Genomic DNA, 19,812 nt, shown 5'->3' with positions numbered 1-19,812 from the left:
GGCATATTTTACTGTGTTGCTAATAGTGCATCACAGTGTTACACAAGTCACTTCCTGTTGCCAATAGGTAGCGCTATAACAGTAACCGAATATGAGCATGTAGATGTGTTCAGGCCAGGACTGTCATCAAACTTGTTAAGTTTCGGGCAGATTGGACACTGCATGCCTGAGTTACATCAACTTCCTGTTTCACTGCATTAATAGCATGCTTTAACACTTAGCTAAGTGTTGCTAGCATGTTTTTTTAATGTTTATAACATGTTGCCAGCCTATGTAACACTTGCTGATGCTTTTTAATATGTTGCTATGAGTCCATTACAGTGTTAAACATGTCACTTCCTGTTGCCAGCAGGTGGCGCTATGACTATAACCGAATATGGGCACGTAGATGTGTTCAGGACAGGACTCTTATCAAACTTGTTAAATTTGGGGCAGATTGGACACTGCATGCCTGAGTTACATCAACTTCCTGTTTCACTGCATTAATAGCATGCTTTAGCACTTAGCTAAGTGCTGCTAGCATGTTTTAGTATTTTTCTAGCATGTTGCCAGACTATTTAAGAGTTGCTGGCGCTTTTTAATATGTTCCAAGGAGTCCATAACAGTGTTAAACATGTCACTTCCTGTTGCCACATAACAGTGTTAACCATGACACTTCCTGTTGCCAGCAGGTGGCGCTATGAGTACAACTGAATTTGGGCATGGGTATTTGTTCAGGACATAACACCTATCAAACGTGTGAAGTTTGGGGCAGATCGGACATTGCTTGCCTGAGTTATAGCAACTTCCTGTTTTATGGCGAAACATCAAACTTTGTCAGGCCGCCAGGGACACGCCCCTTGACGAAAACTCAAGATCTTCGCAATTTAACGTCACAAAGGCCTTATGATGACCCTCACCAAATTTGAAGATGATCCGAATAAAACTGTAGGAGGAGTTCGTCAAAGTACGAGGCCTGGAAATGTCAAAAACTGCACAAAAATTGTACAGTAAATTAAAAATAACGTGCATCCTGTTGGGTTTTGGATTTTGTACCAACAGACTTTTTTGTAGGTAATGGTGTGTTACGCACGTGTACTGATTTTCGTACATGTACGTAAAACGTAGCTCGAGGTGCACTCCGTTGTAATTTTACAGGTGGCGCTATCGAGCCGTTTTGCCACATCCACTTCTGAAACCCATATCAGATGTAAACTTTCACCAGTTCTGATGCGTGTGCAAAGTTTCATGAGTTTTGGAGAATGTTTAAGCCCTCAAAAAAGCGATTCACTTTGGAGAAGAAGAAGAAGAATAAACGGAGCAATTCCAAGAGGGTCCTCGCACCGCGGTGCTCGGGCCCTAATTAAAACAAATATAATTTGCAGTGCTGCGAGTCAGTCTTTAGGCCCCTGTGGTGGTTTGCTTCTCATTCAGTCACCTCACTTCATCTGGGATTCAAGTCTACACATATTCCACCTGAGTTTGGAGGATTGCTCCACCTCGTCAGAGGAGTGAGGAACTGAGTCTCATAGAGTAGCATTGTCTTTTTCTCCTCCACTCTTGCTTTAAATTGTGAATCTGCATCTGAATGTGTGTCTCCCTCTTTCACAGGGTTACCAAAGGTGTTCGGAAGGACAAATCAACTAGTGTTTAAACATGCAGTAAGAGTAAGCAAACCCAGAATTAAAGCTGAAATGTGTAGGCCTACTTTTTTATGTTAAACATGTCCTATTCTGGCTTGATTAATTGGCAGGTTGATGTTCTTAGTAAGTGTGAACGTTAGTGTAATCAAGTCTTATACAGTAGCACTGGGTGGGATTATCTGTTTGCCTGACCAGTGAAAGATGAGAAGAGTTCTTTTTTTATTAAAATTAATTTTGCAATTCCACTTGATGATGCTAGGGATGAAGAAATAAAAATAGAATATGATATGAGCAGAAAAGAACAGAATAATGATGCCATGACAAGTTGTATGTTGGTATTACTGCCATTTATTGATTTACTGACAAAGTCAAATATTTTCAGTAATTCAGTATAATATGAAACATTGTCAAATCCCATATGTGTGGTTCTTTTTTGCAACACAAAAAATAAAATAAATAAAATAATTTAGAAAAAATGAATAAATCAAAACATTCATGGGCCACAATAAACAACAGTGTAAACACTTTTTCCGCTCTCAAATTGATGAGGAAACATCCTGTAATTCAGTATTACGTTGCACCTCAAGATGGCACACAGCAATGACAGTCCTTCAAGCACAGGGAAGTTCCTTTTCAGACCAGCAGCCTGCGCTGTTGTCCACAGCAGGAGGTATTACGTTACCATGTGGATCAAATTTCTCCTCTCTCCTCAGCTCATCAAACTTTAATAAAGATCTGTCAGAGAAAGAGACGTGACTTTTAAGCAAACCTTAGATACTGTGTCACAGCTGCAAACAAGGCTATTGAAACGTATCAGTGGGTTACAGGATTCACAACCAGGCTGTTCCTCAAAAAGGCCATTTAATTTAGTTACACAGAAATATCAATAAAATGGTGACTGATGGTGACTACAATGGAAAACATACCCTGCGTCCCAATGTGCATACTATCCACCCTATCTGCCCTACTAATATCACATAGAATTTAGGATGGATAGTATGCACATTGGGACGCAAGCATAGTGAGGGTAACTTAATGGCATCTACTGAAATACTGTGAATGAATTTCCAAGAATTTTGCTAAACATATTCAAATTAGACATATCTGATGACAGATACACTTGGCCCTTTCATTTTTAAGCATTGCTGGGTTGATCTCCTAAATAAAAAAAGTGGACAACTTCAATTTTCTGTTGTAGGGAAAATCTTGTATTAAAATACACATTTTGTTTTGCACAGTAAATTAAACATGTACAATTTTTAAGTAAATAGATGTTAAAATGAACTATTGACATTATTGTCAATTACCTGCACTGTTAGTACTTATGAATTTAATAATAAAAACAGTTAAATGAACAGATTTAAGAAAAAAAAAAGCTAATTTAGAATATACAATTTTGACTAACTCTTGAAGACCTAATTCAAGTTGCTGTGCTTATATAAAGGCAAGAAATGAAAGAAATATGTTGAAACTGAAAAGTGACTTTTCAAAATCAAGCAGTGAATGGTCAATAAAATAAAAGATTAAAGTTTTCTGAATAAAAAAAAAATATCAATAAGAAAGAATAACAATTGTGGGCCACTTCTGCCAAAGTGTTATTGATAATGACAATCTACCCAAACATATACTGCAATAAAATCCTTGATTTATAACGATATGAAAATGTAAGATAATATGTTTCACATGAAGGAAAATACTTTAAATGATTAGCTGGCGAATGCTAAACTAGCTTAGCATTGTTTTAATAAAAGACCAAATAAACCACCCTAACAAGCCCTACGAGTGCTTTACTGGTTTTGTTAGTCATACAGAGGCCTTATGACCTCTTCCTTACTTCCATTTAATTTACTGTAAGACTGAAACACTTCACATGTGCTATTAAATCACTTTTCCTTTCCGTATTTCCCTGGAGAAATGTCAACAAAACTGGGTTGGGTCTGATTTTTTTTTTTATATCTTCATTGCATTTCTGTGAGTTACAGCTTACTCATGTCAGCATAGCTTTCTCTGAATCAGTGACTGTTAGCTCAAGCCCTTCCCAATTAGGTGAGGCCTGTTTCTAAGGGTTATTTATAGATGATATGAATGTGGTTCACCTCACTGAGAAGGACCCAGACATCAGAATCAGAGTGAACAAGGAGTCGTATGGCCACTATTTCTCCTAATGCTCCATCCACTTCTCCCTCAGCCACTCCATTCTTGAAAGACCCTAAGAAAACAGACATTTGTGACATCACAAATGAAACAGAAACCACCTGACCTCTTTCAATCGACAAGATTGCATGACAGGTGCTTTAAACCACGTTTTGACAGTGGCGGCTCGTCGGGGGAGGCAGGGGAGGCACAGCTTCAAATAACAATAATAATAATCGGCAGGGATCCCAGACCAATACAATTAGTGTGCCTCCTCTATTTTAAAACCCACGAGCCGCCACTGCGTTTTGATGCTGGTTTTCACACTCACGCACATCCTGGTCTCAAGACAATGGCCAAGCATGCTCACATTTTTACATAACCACATTTGAGCTCATGTTTCTTACTGCGGTTTGTCCAAAGGGATGAAAAAAGCGAGTGTGTGTATTACAGATAAGCTGTCTGATGTGTCTGCCGTGTGTCTGATAAGCTTGTTTGATCATTAACATCCATAAAATACAATGTCATGGCTGATGCGCCATTAAATTAGATCCAGAAATCAGTAATGCTTGTTTATTATAGAGTTGTCATGAAAAAAAAAAAACATTTTAGTGGTTGATTCTAAAACCAGCTAGATTTCCTGATTCTTAATAATTGTAATAAAGTTTAGATTTCCGTTTCTTCCAGTAACAAGTCCTATACAGTCTCTTATGCTCACCAAAACTGCATTTATTTGATTAAAAATCACAATAAAAGCAGTAATATTGTGAAATAGCATTACAATTATTATATTTTCATATATTTTAAAATTACTCCAGTCCTCAGTGTCAAATGATCATTTGGAAGTCATTTTAAAATACTGATTTGGTGTTTAGGAATCATTTCTTATTATTATCAGTGTTGAAAACAGTACTACTACTTAATATTTTTGTTGAAACTGTGATTTTATTTATTTTTTTGATGAATAGAAAGTAAAACTACATTTATTTGGAATACATTTGTATTCCTTTTGTACCTGCCACTTTTGATCAATTTAATGCATCCCTGCTGAATAAAAGAATAATATCTTTCAAAAAACCTTTGAATGGTAGTGTACAAAGTGAAACAAATGTAAACATGACAAAAGTAATGACTTGAGTTTCAGGGAGTGAGAACCACACTAATTAAGCAAATGAGAGAAACGTTAGAACAATTTCAACTGAGTCACAAGTCTTACTGACCAGTTCAAATGAAAGCACATATCACAATGAAAAAAAAAAAAAAACCTTTCTTTTGCCAGGTGCAATAGATTCAGTACTGGTTCAAGAAGCATGCTGTCATAGATTCACTACACTCAGTGCTCCACACTAGTGGAAAAATGCAGCCATTCAAGAACTGTTAATGAAACCGACATCACGAAAATCATTCAGCTCTTCAATGGAAAAAACCAAACCAGTTCTGAACCGGTTTTTGATACCCAAACCTAAAACTTGTGTTAACAGACATGTGTTCACAAGCCACGCTGGCCAACTCATTTTAGAGTTTCCTGTAATTATCATGATTATCGTCACAGCTAGTTTTACAACAACTAATTTCTAACTATCATCACATAGTTTTTTATGATGTATCAAAGTATCACTTACGGTACTTGAAATTCTTAGTTCACTGACAAACAAATGATTGCACTTCATCTATATGTATTTATGCAAAATCTTACAAATGAGTGAGAAAAGGAAAGACAAGAAACAGGAAATCAATGATGGTTGAGTACCTATCTGAACAAAGCCATCGGATGAGGTTTTACAGCAGGCTAATTCTCCTTTAGTGACCTTCTCTTTCACAGAGTTCTGTAAAACACAGACATGTACCTGTCAACACTTTATACTTCAATGGAAATGAAAAAAAATTGACATATCAGGAAGTATGTACAAAAATCCTCATCTAACAGGTTTGAGGTAAAGTTTGAACTTAAACACGATCTCAAACGCTGCAAAGAACACAAATGTGGTTTTGGGTGTCAGTTTTCTGTTGTCTTAGAAGTGTTTACATGGCTAGCATGCACAGGGGCAAGGACCCGTCACGACAAGCAAATGAATACAAATGTACACTTAGAAAAAGGGTGTAGTCACATACGTTCTAAGATACAATGCAATGTCTAAAGCTATGACAATACCAACATAGTCACACAAACTGAATCCGCTCATTTTTTGTGCAGCTTTGGTTCTGGAAGTATTTAAGGGATTTCAAGTATTTAAGACATTAAAGTGCTTAAGGGGTTTCAAAAAAAACAAAAAACTATTATACAAACAGTCATGAAGCAAACCAACCAGTTCTGGGATGAACAAGAATAAGAAAAGTGAACTTAAAGATTGTGTGCTTTTCATCTTTTATAACGGAATGAATTACAGTCCCATAAATCATAAAAAATGCCGTAATAAGATAAAAGATATCAAAACAATATAAAACTATTAGGGAGTGTACCAAGTAGGGAGACTCAATTACGTCATTTACAATGTTTCATAGGAGAGCGTGGTCACCACTGAGCTCTTTCTCCCTGATTTGTTGCGATTCTCTGATTGGTGGGTCGTTCTCTTTAGGTTTCATGGGTAGTGTAGTCCTTCACCTAGAATTTGGCTGTTAATAATTTTTTTTTTTTTTACTGATTCTTTAACAGAACCTCGTGGTCTGTCTTCAAAGGTTTGCACTTCCATTCAAATGTTCAAACATTCAAACGTCAAAAGTCAGTAAGATGTTTTTAATACTTTTGTTCAACAAGGATCCAATAAATTGACAGTACAGACATTTTCAAATGTCAAATACATGTTGTTTTGAGCTTTCTTTTTTATCAAAGAATCCAAAAAATATAGTATCTCGGTTTCAGTACAGCTGTTTGCTGTTTTGAACACTGATAATTATATGTTATGAAATGTTTGAGCACCAAATCAGCATGTCAGAAGGTTCATGTGACACTGAAGACTGGTGTAATGGCTGCTGAAAATTCGGCTTTGCCATCACAGGAATAAATTACATTTTAAAATACATTAAATTAGAAAACAGGTTTTTTAAATGTAATACATATTTCACACTATTACTGTTTTTACTGTATTTTTGATCAAATAAATGCAGCTTTGGTAAGCAAACTTCATTCAAAAACAATAAAAAAAATCATTCTGTTCTCCCAAACTTTTGAATGGTAGTGTATATAGACCTTTTTTTTTTACTGATGCTCTTTATTTGCTGAAAGCAGATCTGTCACTTTTTGAGCCCTATGATTTTTTTTTTATCACTTTTGGCATGACACTTACATTATTAGGGAGCACCTCCACTGTTGTGTTGTAAAACCTGTCACCATTTGTCTCAATATTGCCAGATCGAAAAAAGTACCTAGAAATGAGTGGAACAAAAATATAAAAACATTAAATCAGTCAATGGAAGATTCACTGTATGTCTATTTGTGTCAACACATTGTTTTTGCTATCGGAGTTGAAATGTTTCTAATGCCACAGATGCAGTTGATAGTTACAAACTACAAAATTAATAGGTGGTTTTGTAAGTTATGTATGTAGCTTAAACAATCCCTTGTTTCTGTAGCATCAGTGGAATTTGTTTAACAAGTCAAAGAGTCGGTCTGCTGCATTTCAAAAAACAACCAGGAATTTCTCTGGGCTCATTACCTCACTCTTTGTCAAGTGACAGATGCACCCATTACCCATGATTTCATGAAGACGGTAAGTTCAGATGTGAAGTTAAGTGAGAAAGTTCAGATTTCTTTACAACACCTTCCTCAAATGTCAACTAACCACATTTAGATCTTAACTTAGTTTTTGGGAAGCTGTAAAATGGAATCAAATTAACTCCTATGTGTGTGCTTAAAGGCAATTTAGAAAGATTGCGGTCACCATGTGTTCAGCTCCTAAACAAACATGGCCAGTATAAAATATCCTGCTCAGAGGAACTGAAACAGAAGCCATTGGTTCACATTCTTTCAGCAGGGCAAACTCACAAGCAGACAGCTGGGCACATTTACACTGCCATTGGGTTTTTACTTCTATTTATATATCCATGTAAAGAGATATTTACAATGCATACTGCAAGTAAACTCCCCTAAACATATCAAGCCATATCGAGTTTACTTTCACAGATAAAGGGATAGGTTACCCAAAAATATGCCTGTGTGACTTTCTGCAGAACACAACAGAAGATTTTAAATGACACTGGACTTCACTGAATAATGGTAACACTTTTCAAAATATCCTATTTTTCAGTTCTGCAAAAGAAATAAATTCACACAGTTTTGTAACGACATGAGGGTAAATTATGACTGAATTTTCATTTTCTGTTGATACACAAACTGGATATACATGCTGGAACTTTAACAAGATTGCCTGTTACACTTTGTATACTCATCAAATTAATGTTCTGTACTGGTGTCTCACCCTTTGACAGCTTGAGGTGTGGTAAAAGTAATGAGGATGTAATCTCCTCTTTTAGGTGTGAGGCCCCAGAAGAAGTCGTCTCCGTTGTAAGCTCTCTCCAGAGTGTGAGACAGATATTTCTCTAGACTGCTGCTGAGTTCTGCTGGCGGGTTATAGTGGCCTTTGAACAGCACTTGATTTCCAAAGTCTTTATCCTGTAATCACATAAAGACACAGATATACACATAAGTGCTGTTCCAAAACCTAGTGAGCTGACTTGCTGTATATTGTCTACACAGATTTATAACTGAAATAGAACCTAATAAGTGAGTGATTTGGAATGCTCTACATAGGTATCATGTGAAGTACACAAAAAAACAATTTGGGAGTCCTGTCACTTCGGTTGGTCTGGCTGTTGATTTAGTGACAGGATCCTGTGTTGCATTGTCCTTTCTTGTCCTTGCGTGAGTGTAAGAGTTCAGGGATTGTTCTCTGGGCACTGCATTCTTTTGTATATGTATTGTGTTTGGGGCTTGGTGTCCGGATCCTGACAATCCTGTCTACATTGGTTTTAGTCTTGGGATCCTGACATTCAGGCTCCGGGCACTTTCATCTGTATTGAGTCTTGTTTTCTGTAGAGCACACGCTTATGTTTATATTCATTTGCTGTGTGCTCTTCTGTCTTGAGATTGTGTTTGGTGGTTTTTATGTTGATTTTTTATTTTTTGTTAATAAAGACCTTTTGAGTACAGTTTAGATGTTCTGCATTTTGGTTCCTGACAAAAACTAGCTAGCTTTTAAAAAAAAAAATTCTGGACACATTGGGAACTTTGTTTTGCAGCACTTTTAATGGGACTGTTTCTTTAAAGGTGAAGTGTGTAATTATCTTGGACATTAAAATGCTTCCTCATTGCCCTGTTTATTTTTCAGAGGGAACTACATGTAACCCACTGGTTGGATGACTTCCCAAAATAGATAACAAATGTACCTGCAAAAAAAAAAAAAAAATGGTACCATTTGCACACCAGAAATGAGACACTTCACCTTTAAGATAAATCACATGAGTTGTGTTATTACGAATTTGTAAGTCGTTATGGAAATAGAATGTGCTAATATAAATAATGTAAATGTCCTGTTTGCAATGTAGATAAGCTGTTGTCTACCCCTACAGACCCATAGTACTGTTGGAGAGTTTAGGTGGCCACTATTCTACTAGAAATTCATCTTGCATTATACTATTATAGTTTTATTCATATTTTGAATAGGTTTTCATTTTTTTATTCCCCATTTTCATTTTAAATGTAGTTAAAGTATTATTAAGTTTGTTGTGTTTTTTTCATTTTTATTAGCTTATTTTTTATATTTAGTTTTTATAAAAGTTTTTTAATTTTAGTTTTTTTTTTAATTAATTGAACTAAACGTTAAACTAAATGAAAATGAGAAATTTTGCCTTGGCAATTAGCTGAAATAAAATAAGTGTTTTATTTATGTATTTACATTTTTTTATTTCAGTTAATGTTTTTTATTTCAAGTAACTGTTTTTATGGTTTCAGTTTTAGTTTTAGTTAACTAAAACGAGACCTTAGCACATATTCATATGAAAATCTTCATACAAGGAAGAGGAAGTTTGAATTACCTTTAGGTTTTGAATTTTACCGGGCAGTGAGGAATGCAAACCGACATGCTGAAACAGGGAGGGTTTGTAAGCTCTCTTCAGTCGGGCCTTCTCATTATTGCAGTGTTTCTAAGTGCAATGAATTATAACAATAAACAATGAAATGTCTTACACCAATCTCACAAACAAATAAATAAAAAAGTAAATATTATATTCAAACTTACTAAATCTTTCTCTGGGTTACACACTTTAACCCACAGGATGTGATCGAGCAGCCAATCGATTGGCTTGTCTTTGTGAAACATCAGGAAGAACTCCACAATCATTGGCAGATCTGATGTGCGGAAAAGCTTGCCTAGAATATGAAAAATGAGCGATATACTCAATTTCATGCTAGGACACAAATAGATTTGGTCATAGTAAACAGTATCTATGGGAGCTGTGAGACACTGACAATGTTCCTTGAAATCCGATGCTACTCTGAGAAAACCTGGTTGATTATTTGAATAATCAAGAGGATCTGAACTGAATTATTTTAAAGGCAAATATGTAAATAAGCAAATGCTAGCAGAAGCTGTGTTTTTTTTAACAAAGAGGACCCATATTTCCTTCCTATTTATTTCTGACCCTCTTGACACCGACTAATAAAAGATATCTCATTGCTACTGTAAAAATAAAGACCATAAAATTGCATTCACAACTGAGACTGCACGACTAACAATGAACAACTGGTCCAGGTGTACAAATAACAAAACAGCAGACAAATGAAAGAACTGACCAAACAGAAATGGTGGGAGAGAAGAGAATGAGAGAGTTTAGAAAAAGACAGGACATCAATGAACGGAGAGGACAAAACACTGACCAATGAACCCCAGCTGGGAAAACTCCAGGAAAAGCCACTCCTCAGAAAGCACCTGCGCTATATATTTTTTCATGGACTGAAAGAATCCTTGCTTTGCTACAATATCATCCTCAAGCTGAAACACATATGCACAGACTCAGACTGATAAAGGCAATGAAACATAGAGCTAACATTGAGTTGTATGACAGTGTCTTTGGCATTACCTGGACGTAGTATGTGCCCTTAGACTGCGCATACAGCATGAGGAAACTGTAGTCAAGGTTCTGCTTGGTCCTCCATCTATGATCAGTATAACATGCTTCACAATTAAGACACCATCTATTTCAAGTTACATTTGCACAAGAGGTGAATCTCTAACCTGACTCGCTCCTTGGGGTCTCCAAACGTTTCCTTCAGGTTACTAAAGTCTGGGTAATAGTGAGGAGATGGAGAGATCACCTCTATCACTCCGGATCTGACAGCATCTGGGAGACTACACAGAGTCAAATACACAGTTACTTGCACAGCGAGTTTAAAGATCTCTCATGAAGCAGACGAGTAAATAATGAAACACTCACTTGGTCTGTACAGTCTGGACAACAGCATTCACAAATGTTGCATTTGTCTAAGAGAAGAATGAAAATACTTATCAATGAAAATAACAAAGAACACTATTGTTCAAAAGTTTGGGATCATTAAGATTTGTTGGTAACACTTTATTTTAAGGTGTCCTTGTTACACATGTTACATGTACTTACTATTATAATTACTATTAATTATGCATAATTACATGGAAGAAACCCTAAGCCAAAACCTAATCCTAATCCTAACCCTAACCATGTAGTTAATTAATATTACTCAGTACTTAAATGTATAATTACACTGTAACAAGGACACCTTAAAATAAAGTGTAACCTATTTTCTTTAAAGAAATTAATACTTTTATTAAGCACGGATGCATTAAATTGAATACAAGTGACAGTGAATACATTTAAAATTTTCAAAAGATTTATATTTCAGACAATTGATGTACTTTCTATTCATCAAAAAATTAATTACAATTTCCACAAAAATATTAAGCATCAAATTTTTTTTTAATATGCAACAAATCAGCATCTTTGAGTGATATCTGATGGATCATATGACAATGAAGACTGGAGTAATGGCTGCTGAAAATTCAGCTTTGCATATTACATATTAACAAATCGTACTGATTCCAAACTTTTCATCGGTAGTGTACTGTATATTGTAAATAACTTTTGGGTACATTGATTGAAATAAAGTTAAAATCAGGAATAAAGACGAATCTGCACACCTTCAGGCCAAAAGTTCAAGATCAGTAGAACATTTATGCATGTTGTGACACATTTTTGCTACAACTAATTGTATTAAATGAGCCCACAGATTCGCATTAGTTCAGATCAGCCAGAGAAAAGATGCCTACATGACTTTTTTGTAAACAAAAATCTGTGAAAGCATTAGGAAGTAGGAACTTTTCTGTGTGTACAACACCATCAAAATCCCTGGTTAAAAATCCGACTTAACAACTCATAATATAAAATGGCTTGACAGGAAAGAATTAAGGAATGAACTGATATAGAACCATAAAGTTTGATGCAACCTTACAAGAGCAATAAAACAGATAAAGCCAGGAGAGATATATGAGAACAAAGAGCACAAGTAAATGGTTACCTCGGCAACAAAGACTACAATGACAATATCTTTCCTCTCGGCAGTTGAAAGGTCATATAGGAGTGACTGGAGTGTGTTCACTAGATAACTCTGTTTCTGCCTGTGCACGGTTGGTACTCCTAACACCAGAGACACTGCGTAAACAGTTAAAACTGTGTGTCAGCTTGTCTTCCTATGGTGACTGCATTACTGTGGTTGTGTGTAAAAGTGTATAAAACTGACAAAGTAAAAGAAACATTATGATAGCATATGTTCAATAATTAAATAAAACATCATAATACAATATATCATGTTAGATTTGCTGGAAAAAGAAGAGGGTTTTTAAGGGTTAATTAGGCTTTCAAATAAAATGCTGCAGCTGTGATGCTTTGCTGCTTTCATGACACTCAGCAGGTGCATAAACAATATTTGCAGTGTAACAGCAGCTATAGCTGATTTAAGAGACACACAAAAGCAAAGAGCAAAATTCAGTATGCAAAGAGGTATAGAAAAGAAGGCCAATCAGAATTAAGTATGTAAATATTACAATGATATCATTGCTTGTGGTTACATTTTGTGGATCGGAGATTTAGATCTTAACTTCTTATGCAAAAGATACTTGTTTTTTTTTTTCCCTTCATAGAAGTTTAACACAGTAAGACATCAATATTACTTATGACAAGTATGTTTAAATCAAATTCAATTGCTACATTGCAAGCACTGTAACAATACAATCACAAAAAATGATAATGGGAGACAGACCTCCAGTGCGTCGCTGCCCCAGATGAACGATGGGTTTCAGACTGCCCTCATGCTCCTTCAGGTGAGGCAAGTAGATGTGGGCATTAGGCTGCGAAGGCAACAAGCGCCGAAGGACCCTCTCTTCTAATAAAGCTAAAATGGCAGATAAAATACTGAATAACTGAACAGACACGGATATTACAGCAAGAAATGTGCTTGGACTCACCTGAGGAGTTACTGATTGTGAGATTCGATGGAGCAATGCTGCGGTTTTGAAGTTGACCAAGCACTTTAAGCAGCTCTTGCGATAAGACCTCCCCTCGTTGTTCTGCCCGCAGTAACCTCTCATAGACCAAATGCAGCTGCGATGGCAAGTTATCTGATACACAGAGTGCCAGTCATCACTTGATGTGAATTAAAGGGATGTTTCAGGGCTGAAAACAAGTTAAGTCTTGCAACAGCATTTGTGGCATAATGTTGATCACCACATAAATGAATGACTTCTAAAAATAATTAGTTTGAAAAAAGGGAAAATCGTGGTTCCTAGAGGAACTTACAATGGAAATGTGCATATGGTGCAATTTATATCAATCATCATGTTTAATTGCTGCCTACAGAAACTCAAAGCTGCTTTGCCGTGATGCATTTAGTTGTTGTTGGGCATATGGTTTCATTTAATTCCTACACTGAAGCGCAGGGTTTTTCAATCATGTTACCTTTATAATACAATATAATATAAGCTAATATGTGACCCTGGAGCACAATACCAGTCATAAGTAGTATGGGTATATTTGTAGCAATAGTCAACAATACACTGTATGGGTCAAAATGATCGATTTTTCTTTTATGCCAAAATCATTAGAATATTAAGTAAAGATCATGTTCCATGAATATATTTAGTAAATTTTCTACCGTAAATATATCAAAACCTAATTTCTGATTAGTAATATGCATTGCTAAGAACTTCATTTGGAAATATTTAAATGCGATTTTCTCAATATTTTGATTTTTTTGCACCATCAAATTCAAGATTTTCAAATAGTTGTATCTCGGCCAAATATTGTCCTATCCTAAAAAAAATGCATCAATGGAAAGCTTATTTATTCAGCTTTCATGTGATGTATACATCTCACTTTCAAAAAGCTGGCCCTTATGACTGATTTTGTGGTCCAGGGTCACATAAAATTTCACTTGAGATGTCACATTGCAATTTATCAACATTTTATTGTTTTATTAAAATATTATTGCTCTAACAGATTGTTGACAATATTTAAAAAACAGAAATCACCTTTTTAAAATGTTCGTCCATCTTTTGTAGTATTTACTGACTCAAAACAAACAAATATGTGACCCTAGACCACAAAACCAGTCATAACGGTCATTTTTTTATTTTTTTTTAAATGGAGCTTTATACAATTCTGAAAGCTGAATAAATAGGCTTTCCATTGATGTATGGTTTGTTAGAATAGGACAATATTTGGCCAAGATACAACTATTTGAAAATCTGGAATCTGAGGGTGCAGAAAAATCTAAATATTGAGAAAATCGCCTTTAAAGGATATTACTTATAAAAAATGTAGTTTTGATATAATTACAGTAGGAAATGTACAAAATATCTTCATTGAACATGATCTCTACTTAATATCCTAACGATTTTTGGCATAAAAGAAAAATAAATAATTTTGACCCATACAATGTATTTTTGGCTATTACTACAAATATACCTGTGCAACTTAAGACTGGTTTTGTGGTCCAGGGTCACATATGGAAAGAATTCCTGCAATACCAGTTTGTTCGGCGTACAGGAAGCTGACATTGCACGTCTGACAGGTTGACAACTGATTGAGGACTAACTAAAGAAATAACTAAACATGTCATGTCATAGAATCTCTCAAAAATGAATCTCTCAACAACTCCTTCAAGTCCAAAATGTCAGTACATAAATTGTCAAACAATAAAAACAAGAAAAGTGTTCATAAATGCAAATTCCGAATAACCAATCCGAATATTTCATAGGCCACCCTACCAGGCTGATCACGCTCACCTGACTTTGATGTGTGCCATGAGGTTAACATCAACACACATACAAAACCCGCGAAGAAGAACAGTTTGCCATGCCAGGACCTCATCTCATCTCAGTCCACAGAAATACCAGAATACTAGGCTACTATTGAGAAGGCAAAATCCTCAAGATATAACAAGTAAGAAAGGTTAGTTGCTGCTTCTTCCCCGCGACGTCTGGATGAACTGGAAAAATGTCACAATTTGACGAAAATCCTTTTGAAATGCATCCTACTCTCTGAGATCAGGCCAGCTACACGAATAGTCACGAATCGTGTTGTCAGCTGGTGGTGTCTTGATGCCACACGAGGAACTTCGCTGTAATCCGCTCACACCTCCAAACCGCAGCAGTTCCATCCTCCACCTGTCCAGCTCATGAATATTCATCCAGTCTGAGTCGATGCATATTCACGACGACGCGGCTGACATTAGTATTCATTTTCACACATTGCGTTTACACGTCTGTCAGATTATCTATATGTCTCAGATTTTGATATAACATTATTATGTGTAGGCTATCTGCTTCAATGTAGGCTAAAGTAGTTTAGAACTATCCCGTGAACTGTAAATTAATGTCGAGCGCTATTAGGCCTACCTAAATAAAAACACATGGACATTTTACATTACGATAAAACGTTATATTTTTTTCCAAGTAATAACAAGACAAGAGAACCTTCTAATTCAGTTCTCTTATTTTATAGTGTAATCATGGAAATATAGTACTGGTCACAGTCAGACACTGGTTTGGTTTAAGCTGGTTTATCAGTTTCTCGGGAACTGTTCTTCAGGTGTTCTTCATCTGTAAATGTTCATTTAATGGTGACTGTTTGGTCATATATAAGAATGATCTGGAGCTTTCTGACTCCGTGAAGGATTGTATGTGGAAAAAGTGACACCTAGGGGTGCAATCCCTAACAACACTGAAAACGTTAACCTCTTACTAGTTTTGCCTTAGTAGTTTTGGTAGTTTTCTTACTAGTTTTGCATTAGTCATGCATTATGGATGGAGGTATAAATATCCCTATTTATATTTGTTTTAGTGTTGATAAAAGCATAACAGCTTTATTTCTTTCTTAATACTTTAATTCCATTTTAAACATCTGTTGATCCAAATTATGCATTTGACTTGTCATGTGAAATAGATAGGTAAGCCTATTCAAAAGAGAATATATAAATTATCAGAAGCTTTTTTGTTATGGTTATTTAACTAAGGTGTGGGTGAAATAATTAATTGTAACATAGGTATAAAGTTGTACGTAAGTGTTGAATGTGAGTATCATTTTTATTGTCACAATATTTGTCTCTCTTTTTGATATTAGTGTTCATTATTTATTGTTCCAATTTGACTTCTGCTCAGGCGAGCTGTCCTTAGCCACCTGACATGGTTCTGCAATGAGAATAAGAAGGAAAACATGTAATTAGAAATTAAAAATACCTTCATGTAACTAAATATTTTGGAGGTGTATTTCCTGATTTTTGCAGCTACAATTTAATTATATTGATGCTCACATAATATTTAAAGAGATTCTGTAGAATACTGATCATCACATGATGTTAATATAATTAAAGTCCATCAGACCTATAGGATTTAATCCATATATTTAGTTTTTTCTCAGACTGGGTTCTCTGACCTGGTACTCCATCATAGGAGTACTGGGTTTCTCTTTTGATTCCAAGACACTCAGCTTGCTTCCAGTACATGTCCATGTCAGACTTTGTTGGGTTGATCTCTCTCTCTGTAGGGTTAAATGAGAAATAAAATGTGCTATTATTATTATGTTTTTTTAACAGTCTGTGCCCATGGTAGAGTGCATTTTGGTCATATTGTTGAATCGGTTGCTTATGTGCATGGTGAGGCAGTCAGGGCAGGATGGCAGAAATTTGCCTTCTAATGTGTCATTTTCTGTAGATCAAAAAGTCATGTAAGTCAGCAACCCTTGATCTCAGCTGAAATAGTGTTAACATAACGTGTTGAATGAAATTAATGCCTTACCAGAGTTATGTTGATAGTATAAACTTATACTATCATAACTTGATAGTATAAACTAAACAGTCTCCATTTCTGAAGGGGAGAATGATCAGATTTTAAAGATATGACTCAAAATCCTGGTCATTAAGCATTAAATTACAAAGGATGCACAAACTGGAGGAAGTGACGTAAAGAATCTTACATGATGTACTCGTGATAGAGGGTTGCAGTGTTTGCAGGAGTTTTCGGGCCAACATCGATCCATGAGCTGTTTGCACGCTTCAGTGAGTTCATAAATGACCAGAGATCAGAGACACCTTTACGGACAATCCATTTCTCCATGATCTATTGTAAACAAAATTAATCTGTAAAATTCAGACTTTAAGAACTTACTCCACCATGGTCCATAAAACATAAAATGTAAGCAAGTTAGTTAATTTATTTAATAATAATATATTTTTTTCAATATGCAGTAAATTGCATATAAACCTATATACACAACATATGAGGTATTTCCCAAAACATTAGAAGTAATTGAAATTAGAAGTTGAACTGGAATTTAAAAGGTATTTAGTTGAGTTCTGAATGGCACAGGACCCTGCTTTTAAAATTAGTCACTAATCATAAATTATTCATCATAAAAACTACAGGTGAGTTGTTCAACAATCTTAATTTTTATCATGAGCAGCATATTAGTTTCACCACAGTAATGCATATTTGTTTTGATAGCATCTGCATTTAATATTTGCACAGACTCTACACAAGATGTTGCTTGTTCTTATAACTAGGTGCAGCCAGGCATGCTTTCTTGCTCACTCATGCTAAAGGTATAAGAAAGCTGTATAATATCTTAAAAAGTGTACTTTCACTTTTGTAGTTATCTTCCAGGGTTAGTGGTGTTACAAGCTCTTTGCAGTCTGATAGACTTGCCTGAATTAAACAACACATGCAGCGAAGAACAGTCAAGATCACCAAAATACTCCGCATGAAACTTAAGGAAGAAGATTTCAGAATATTGTGCTCTGTAGATCGAGTAATAGTCCAGTCATTTAGTACATATCTTCTCTCTCGCTCTCTCTTTATTTGAAATGATGCAGTGGTTTCTGTGAGTTCCACTTTGGCCAACTGGAATATGCAGATGACCTTGATGACCTTGTGTTTAGAAATTAGTACAGTCCCAAAAAATACTGGACTTACCCACACAATCTCAAATCTCTCTTTCTCATATTTATGTATTTTTGCATTTTTCTGATAGCATTTAATGTAAAGGGTACAAATGTGAATTTTTTTTCACCGCATATTAAAAACACACAGGAGGATGAATAACAAAGATTTATTTATTACTTTTTGTCATGGTGGTCCTTACAAATTTTATTGCAGAAAAGGTAACGGCATGTAGGCTATTATTGATCTGATTTGTCCAAACTTGGCCTCTGGTCAGATGAGCTGCCCTTCACCACATCACAGAGTTCTGTGATGAGAGAAGAAAAAGGCTATAATAATGCAGCTGTGGTTTCACAGTAAAAAGTTAGTTTAAACTGCAATTTACCAATAAATAAATAAATAAAAATCCAACATACCCTTTCTGTTGAATTATATAGGTCATGCTTTTACTAAAATCTGTTTTGTACATGTATGTAAAATATACTGGCAACCACTGTAGGCTAATAACACGTGGTAAAGAGAAAAACTCGCGACAAAAATCAAAGTTCATCACAAATAACCTCCACAAACTGAAGTAACTTACTGTTAACCTATTAAAAGGATAGTTCACCCAAAAATGAAAATTCTGTGATCACTCAAGTTCAAGTTAAAGTTACTTTACTGGCATGACATTTGTGCTATAGTATTGTCAAAACGGGGTGCCCATTAGGTCGATCGTGAAGGCAATGCTGGTATAGATCGCACATCATTTAAATTTTTACAATTAACAAAAGCAAAAAGGCTTCTAACACTAGCTTGCTCTATTCTTTTTCCATTCTATCTGTTTTCTTTTTATTTATTAGGCTATATTATTTAAAAAACCTTGCTACGCGTACTGCATTAAGCTAACTGAGACTTGTTACAGCACTTGCATATCATTGCTCTTTTGTTGATTTTGATTGCTTCCATTGTCCTCATTTGTAAGTCGCTTTGGATAAAAGCGTCTGCTAAATGTCTAAATGTAAATTTAAAGCTGCAGTCCGTAACTTTTTTTTGGTTAAATTATCCAAAATCAATATTTGAGCAAGTACATAACCAGACAGTGTTCAAAACTATCGCCTTACTTTAGCCCGATTCACAGCGGTTAGCTTATAATAATGTTTTCTAATTTGAGTGGTACGGGTAGATTTTCGCAGGAAATTCGAGCATGCTGCTGCTTCATTACGTCACGTCTGTAAACGTAAAGAAGTTGTCCCGGCTACTAGGCTATCGCATGTGAGGATCCTGCAGGTGGCAGATCGTTTATAGCCTTTTCTCACAGCAGCTAGAATGATTAAGTGTATCATTTTGATGGCTGATTGTAATCCAGAAAGGATTATGTGTTTATGAAACACATGTGAATGAAATTAAATTATATTCCAATTTTAAATGTGCTTCCTATTACAGATAGCTTGGGATTACACAAGATTTGTATTTTAAAGACAACCAGTTCGAAAGGAGCATACTTTTCTTTTTGGGTTAAAATAATTTCTTAATATGATATTCGAATGGTATGACAATTAGAGATTAGACTGTACAGAAATTGAAATATACACGCTAATACACACTATACTCATAGTCAC

The 19,812-nt window shown here is 35.4% G+C and overlaps 2 protein-coding genes and 1 long non-coding RNA gene across 3 annotated transcripts in view; 1 reads left to right on the top strand and 2 right to left on the bottom strand.

The window, feature by feature from the left end:
• Window positions 1–1,345: 1,345 nt before the first annotated feature.
• LOC107680635 (alpha-1,3-mannosyl-glycoprotein 4-beta-N-acetylglucosaminyltransferase B-like) lies at window positions 1,346–15,226 on the bottom strand. The gene is made up of 15 exons (XM_016476626.1): window positions 15,062–15,226; window positions 13,244–13,396; window positions 13,039–13,170; window positions 12,298–12,431; window positions 11,184–11,230; window positions 10,985–11,098; window positions 10,830–10,905; window positions 10,627–10,741; window positions 9,989–10,119; window positions 9,786–9,893; window positions 8,171–8,364; window positions 7,040–7,118; window positions 5,506–5,581; window positions 3,719–3,831; window positions 1,346–2,357 (listed from the first exon to the last, which is right to left on the bottom strand). Exons 1-15 carry the CDS (start codon window positions 15,144–15,146, stop codon window positions 2,340–2,342), a joined length of 1,575 nt encoding a protein of 524 aa, XP_016332112.1. The 5' UTR covers window positions 15,147–15,226; the 3' UTR covers window positions 1,346–2,339.
• Window positions 15,145–19,812, top strand: part of LOC107680640 (uncharacterized) — a 22,478-nt gene continuing 17,810 nt past the window's right edge. The window contains exon 1 of the long non-coding RNA XR_001633171.1: window positions 15,145–15,218. This is a non-coding gene — a long non-coding RNA (uncharacterized LOC107680640). The remainder of the gene's footprint in view (window positions 15,219–19,812) is intronic.
• LOC107680634 (matrix metalloproteinase-17-like) overlaps window positions 17,073–19,812 on the bottom strand; it is a 22,731-nt gene continuing 19,991 nt past the window's right edge. The window contains exons 12-13 of the mRNA XM_016476625.1: window positions 17,250–17,392; window positions 17,073–17,140 (exon numbers count right to left, since the gene is read on the bottom strand). The gene's annotated coding sequence lies outside the window, so the exon portion shown is untranslated. The remainder of the gene's footprint in view (window positions 17,141–17,249; window positions 17,393–19,812) is intronic.

The sequence above is a fragment of the Sinocyclocheilus anshuiensis genome, unplaced genomic scaffold (assembly GCF_001515605.1).
Source record: "Sinocyclocheilus anshuiensis isolate Anshui unplaced genomic scaffold, SAMN03320099.WGS_v1.1 scaffold328, whole genome shotgun sequence".
In the NCBI taxonomy this organism is placed as follows: Eukaryota; Metazoa; Chordata; class Actinopteri; order Cypriniformes; family Cyprinidae; genus Sinocyclocheilus; species Sinocyclocheilus anshuiensis.
The sequence above is the reverse complement of the archived record's forward strand: the minus strand, read 5'-3'. Positions and strand labels throughout refer to the sequence as shown.

Excerpts from the sequence above, each read along its gene's own strand:
- LOC107680635 (XM_016476626.1), bottom strand. The coding sequence starts at position 15,146 with ATGAGGTCCTGGCATGGCAAACTGTTCTTCTTCGCGGGTTTTGTATGT. Across the intron at positions 12,432-13,038 it reads GGGGCAGCGACGCACTGGAG|TGTCTCTGGTGTTAGGAGTA; the intron begins GTCTGTCTCCCA and ends CTGTTTACGCAG. Across the intron at positions 10,906-10,984 it reads GACCCCAAGGAGCGAGTCAG|ATGGAGGACCAAGCAGAACC; the intron begins GTTAGAGATTCA and ends TACTGATCATAG.